The sequence below is a fragment of the Trichomonas vaginalis genome, chromosome I, assembly GCF_026262505.1.
Source record: "Trichomonas vaginalis G3 chromosome I, whole genome shotgun sequence".
Lineage (NCBI taxonomy): Eukaryota > Parabasalia > Trichomonadida > Trichomonadidae > Trichomonas > Trichomonas vaginalis.
Genome location: NC_067203.1, coordinates 5,846,384 through 5,852,383, shown reverse-complemented (window position 1 = coordinate 5,852,383; position 6,000 = coordinate 5,846,384). Strand labels below are relative to the sequence as shown.

The following is a 6,000-nucleotide window of genomic DNA, read 5'->3' as shown; positions in this document are numbered from 1 at the left end:
CCAAAGGCAATTATTATAAAAGACTTTACAGTGTTATAAATAAGAAGCTTAAACTATTTCCTGCTATGTTTAACTTACAAACAGGACTGAAAGAAGTATTTCCTACAACTACTACAGCAGTACATTTGTTAGCAAATGACAACAGAACTTGGTGTCATTTCTGAAGCATGTAAGTTTATTCCGGATGCAGATACATTCATGAAAAACATAGATTCCATCAAAGGTTGCAGAATAGATGAGAACCACCTTCGACTTAGAAAAGTATAGCACATTTTATTGCAAACAAGATGTAAGATTTTAAGAGAAGGTTTTTGTTAAGTTCCGCAATGACAATATGAAAGAATTTGATTTAAACGTTTATGACTACGTTAGTATTTGTTCTATTGCTAACAAATTGTTTGAGAACAGAGTGTACTTCCCGAATGGAAATTTATATGACCTCTCAAAATAAACCAAAGAATTTATTTCACGCTGTATTCAAGGTGGAAGATGTATGCTGTCAGATAACATGAAACAAAAGAGCGAAAAGAAACTCATTGCTGACTTCGACGCTGTTTCATTTATCATCAGCTATAGCAAGACTTTATACTTTAGAAGGTATACCGAAAGTATTGAAGAAAGAAATGTTAAGCACAGCAGTATTCATGAGACATTTATTCGATGACGACCAAAAGGAACCCATTGGTGAAAAGTTTATGTCTGGCTTCTTTGTTCTCATTAAGATAACAGAGATTGGAATACATAGACACTTTCCTTTAATAGTTTGTGACCCTGAACTAAATCCAGAACTTAACGTTCCCAGAAGTTCAAACACTTGCTGTTTAATGTATGTTGACCATATAACATTACAAGACCTCATAAAATATCAAGGTGTCAAATGTGAAGTGTTGCAAGGATACTATTACGATGGAAACAGAGATATTAGAATAAGAGATGAAGTTAAAGAAGTTGTTTGAGTTAAGGTTAAAGTATAAGAAAGAAGGAAATCCTTTGCAAGAAAATATAAGCTCATTCTGAACAGTATTTATGGCAAAATATTATATCTCCTATTGAGTCAAAAATAACCATAGTAAATGACAAAGATGCTATAAGATATGCCATCAGAAACTACAACCATATAGTGAAGTTCGAAGTTTGGATGGTTCAGATAAAACTATTTTCAAGCTAACGAAAAAGCATTTGCAGACACTTTAACTTCTGTCCACTTGGTGTTAATATTCTGTCAATGTCGAAGAGAATAATGAACGAAGTATTCTGTACTGCTGAGATATGGGTCTTCAAATATTTTACCAGGACTGTGATAGCATGCATATTTTCAATGAAGACATACCAAAGCTTGCAGCAGATTTAAAAGAGATACGGTCCGTATAGGAAAGAACCTTGGTCAGTTCCATTCTGACTTCGCAGAAATAACACCTGGAAAACAAAGTTTAGCATACAAGTCAATATTTGTGGAAAGAAGACTTACATAGACTTACTCACGAATGATTTAAATGAAGTTGCATTCCATGCACGTTGTAAAGGTGTCAAACAAGACGTCTTGCTTTAACAGCAAATGAAATGTTTCCTGAAGCTATACAATGCTATTACAATGAAGATAAGAACATTCACATACCTGTTGGAACATATGACAAAGACTCTGAGTTCAGTTTAATGAAACTTTACAAAGCACTTCATGATGGTCAAGAGATTGGATTTGACTTATGTAAGTCTTCTAGTCCTTGCTTTGCTGAAAAGTTTAACTTCTCAATAACGACTAAAACAAGCTTTATTCGTAAGTTGAAGTTCTGAGGTCATTTATTTTTGTCAGCAATGAGGTCATGAATGAGGTCATTCGTGATAAAAATAAAACTAGCGTAGATTTTACAATACTGCGATGGTAGAGTTTAAGAGTTGTGCTTCAATGTAGAGACAGTCCTTATAGTCTGGAGGTAAGAACACTGGGCAGTTATGGTCATGAGTGGAGAACATGTCTATCCAAAACTCACGATTGAAGCCAGTTAATTTATAGTATTTAGGGTTAGGAAGTGGTGAAGTTCTTGTATGACCAATGAACTCATTTTCAACGCCTTTGGCTATATTAGAGAAAAGAATAGCTTGCTTTCTATCCCAAATGCCAGGTGTTACAATCTTTGAAAACTCATTTTTCCTCGGAAGCATTGCATCATAATTGAAAACATTTTTGAAATCATCACTTGGTTCAGAGATTTGAATCTTATACGTAATGGATTTTCTTTCTCTTTAGCGACTTCATTGAATGGTGAGAATACAACAAACTGACAGTCATGAGTTCCATCTTCATTTTCATTAAATTCATAATGAAAGTCTATAAGTTGTGGCTGACTACCTTCTTCTTTCAGTTGTGCAAGAAACTCACGTAAAGGCTGTAAAGTTTGTACTTCAATGTTAAACTTTTTCTCGAACATTTCATTAAATTGAAATCATACATTGCAACAATGTTGTATCGTCTTTAAAGTATTTGTATATGTGAATGTTTTGGGCGCTTAAAGACTGTTCGTCATTTTCTATCTCGACTTGAAGTATAAAGTCAACCTTTCTGAAAGCACGTGTTTATATACATAGATGTTATATGCAATGTACTTCTCTTCATTTATGTTCACAATCCAGTTCTGTTGGAAACTTAAACGTTACTCTGTTCCCCTTTATTTTGACGTCAGGGTTTTCACTACTGAACGCAACAGATAAAGGTATTTGTCTATACATTTAATTCGGATAAAAATAAACCATTTACTCTTTCTTTGCTTCAGCTTCTTTTAGCTTTTGCTTCAGCTTCTTCTCTAGCTTTTTCGCCAGCAAACGTGGGTTCTTCTGTCTTCCAGCAGCTAATGCAGCAAGTTGTTTTTCACTAAGTTTTCTCTTTGGTCTCTCTGGCTTTTGTTCTTGTTTTTGTTCCTTCAGTTCGGATAAAATTTGCTCACGAATTTCTTTCTTCAATGCTTCAACATCTATGACCCCTTGGGTCTTGTCCGTAGGGCTTGTCTGAGTCATTTGACTGCAGATAAAAAACAAAATTAAAACTTTAACCGATGTAAAATGAGCTTGTCAAAATCAGAGCGAGAGTCTATTATATTAAATGACGCAAGAGGAATACAACATCCTTTCTATTACGTAAGTCAGAGTAAAGATGGTAAAATATACGTAAGAAAAAGAAAGGTTCCATTAGCGAATGCAGAAAGCGACAACATTAAGGTGTATGGCAAGGGTGAAGTCCACGAAGCCCATGTTAAGCCTTCTATTCAAACTGAAAAGTCAATAGAACCAAAGAAAAGAAGCCAGATGTACTTTCAATAACGAACCAAGAGCTTATTGCAAAGTTCGTGAATTTCATTGAAAAACAAACCGAGTCAAAGAATCCTGACCGCCAGTGAAAGAAGTTGAGACAAAAGAGAATGTACAGTTTCATTGAAAATGTCAAGAAACAACTTCCACCACGAATGCCAAGAAGAAGAGTGAGAATAATGAAGTAAATAGATATTTTTATCTGAAGTAAATACATGCAGAACGAACAGCTAAACGAATTTACTCCAGCAGAGCATATTCATCAGATTCGCTCATATTTCGATATCATAGACAATGCAGTTCAAATTGGTGACACTAATAGAAAATATTCTGACGCAAAGATTCCATCACAACCTGGAACTGCTAAAGATAACACATGGGTAACATTCAATCTCTCACCTCCTGGTGAAAATATGTTGGACCTTTACAATACATTCATTACGTATAAAATGGAAGGTCAATTTATTGTAGATAAAGAAATTGGTTCAGGTTCCAATAAAACAAACCCACCAGGATTTTGGATTGGTTTCGATGACGCTTTCTATGCAGTTGCTGGATATCAAATCCTTGCAAATGGTCGTATCGTATATTCTCAAGACAACGCAAGAGAAGAAGCATATATAACTTCAAACTCACAAACTACCGAACAAATAAAGAAAGTAGATTTTCTCAAAGACTCGACATGAAGATGTATGGAGTCATTCGGGAACATGCAGAACAGGACAAATTGTTAGTGGTCCAATTACAGCAGGAAAATCATTTGATTTTAAGCTTCGTTTAAGAATTCCTGTTAGAAGATTCCTTCCATTAGAAGCTATTCGATTTATTCCAGCTTTTGCAGGAAACATTCAGCTTAAAGTAAAGTTCAGTAGCGACGCCTTACAATGCACATCTATATCTGTAAATGATATCATTGCTTTCAATCCAACTCTTAAAGTTGCATTTGCTTCAGATTCAAATCCACCGACAAATAAATTTGTTCCATGGAATGAACCATTCACTATGATAACGAAGGCAGTAGAAGCTAGTGGAACAGTTACTATTACAACTGTAACCCAGCAACTATTTCGAACAAAGATGGATTTTAATGAATGTTTCATTCATCCAAAGTCATTCTCTTTAGACCCTAACATTTATACAGAACTTGTAGAACATTATACAAACGAGGCTTTATGTTTTCCTGTTAAAGTTATGGATTGGATTCCTATGGACGGTTCATTCTCAAAGAATACAGATAGTTCAAGTGCAACATTTACAGCAGCTTATACGCCTATTAATGTTAAAAGTATTTGGGCACTATTTAGAAAGAAAGACAACTATTATGTTAATTTTGAGAACCCTAAGTTTAAATATCTTCAGCTTTCCATGGGAGCTTATGGAAATATGCCTGCAGAACCCGAAAAATCATATGGACCTGTATTTTATGAAATGGTTGCGAACGCCTGCAATACAAACAATGATATGATAGGATTTAATGAAGATGTTATGAGGTCATTGGTGGATGATGGTAGTGTGGAACATAAATGGGATAGCTATGACAACACACATTTCTTATGTGGTTTTCCAACAGAAGTGGACTTTTGCTTCCAGCAAGGTCAAACATCTACTGCTCCAATAACATACAAATTGTCTGTTAAAGGACCTATTGAACTAGCAACTGAAAATGTACCAAAGCCACTTATTGGATTTATGAGGGATTGTTGCTTTGCCATTCAGGTGCGTGCTAATGGCATCCCCATAATAAGATTAGATGACTATAACTTAGCTACGGACGACAGTGAGGAATAAAGGATGAACGTTTATTTTTAAAGCTTATAAATGAGTTCTTCATCAAGCTCTCGTGAACCTTCACCATCTATGAAACAAACTTTACCAAACGATTATGGAGCACCTATTGAATATTTCTTACGAGCTGCACAATGGCAAAGAGCAGTCTCACCAAGGTTAGGTGTTCCACCAGCTCCTGTCAAAAATAGCATTTGGTCAAGTCCTTATATAAGATATGGTCTCCCACTAGGTTTGCTAGCTACAGCAGGAGCAGTTATGATGTTGAAAAGAAATAAAGCAAATGTTGTAAATAATACTGAAGTAGCTGAAGTTAAACAAACTCCAACACCTTCGCCAAAACCAACGCCTTCACAAGCAAAACCTTCAATGACTCCTGAACCTATGGAAGTACAAACTCCTGTTCAAAAGTCAACTCCTAAACCGACTCCAACATTTAAACCAGAACCTACTCCTCAAATAAATCGTAAAACTCCTGCGTTTCCTTACTGAAAAAATAACGTTATTTTTATTTAATATTAAAATTTTTATTTGATTGAAATGACAAATAAAGTCACTGAAGCAATGAAACAAAAGTTTTTGGTAGAATACATTAAATCAGGAACTATTCCAGAAGGTTTTTACATTCATACTATGAAGGATGGTAGAGTTCAGTTTAGAAAGATAAAGCAACCATTAGATAGAGAAGGTATATTAAGGAAGATTAAACTTCATGAGGACAACATTGCTGAACTTAAGAAGAAGTTAGAAGAGTTGGAGAAAGGAAGAGAGTTATAAAGCAATGAATTCAACAGGGTGAAAAAAGAGGTGAGATCTCACCACTTCACCTAAATTTATTTTTGTGCTATGTTTTCATACGTGTGAGGGTGGTGATATCATTAATTTTTAAGTTTATTTTTTATTTTACTGAAAATT

General features: G+C 34.8%; 3 protein-coding genes and 1 pseudogene across 4 annotated transcripts, besides 1 other annotated feature; 2 read left to right on the top strand and 2 right to left on the bottom strand.

Annotated features, from left to right (window-relative positions):
* Nucleotides 1-6,000: part of a mobile genetic element that runs on past both edges of the window.
* Nucleotides 1,864-2,724, bottom strand: TVAGG3_0936440 (annotated as a pseudogene). Its single transcript has one exon. A coding segment is annotated over exon 1 (861 nt).
* Nucleotides 2,787-3,009, bottom strand: TVAGG3_0936430 (uncharacterized protein; the record flags this gene model as incomplete). The annotated part of the gene is made up of 1 exon (XM_051252782.1): nucleotides 2,787-3,009. A coding segment is annotated over one exon (223 nt), but the record flags the coding sequence as incomplete, so codon positions are not given.
* TVAGG3_0936420 (uncharacterized protein) lies at nucleotides 4,762-5,088 on the top strand (the record flags this gene model as incomplete). The annotated part of the gene is made up of 1 exon (XM_051252781.1): nucleotides 4,762-5,088. One exon carries the CDS (start codon nucleotides 4,762-4,764, stop codon nucleotides 5,086-5,088), a length of 327 nt encoding a protein of 108 aa, XP_051078355.1.
* Nucleotides 5,119-5,577, top strand: TVAGG3_0936410 (repellent protein 1 family; the record flags this gene model as incomplete). Its single annotated transcript, XM_001299168.1, has 1 exon — nucleotides 5,119-5,577. The coding sequence occupies one exon, from the start codon at nucleotides 5,119-5,121 to the stop codon at nucleotides 5,575-5,577; it is 459 nt and encodes a 152-aa protein (XP_001299169.1).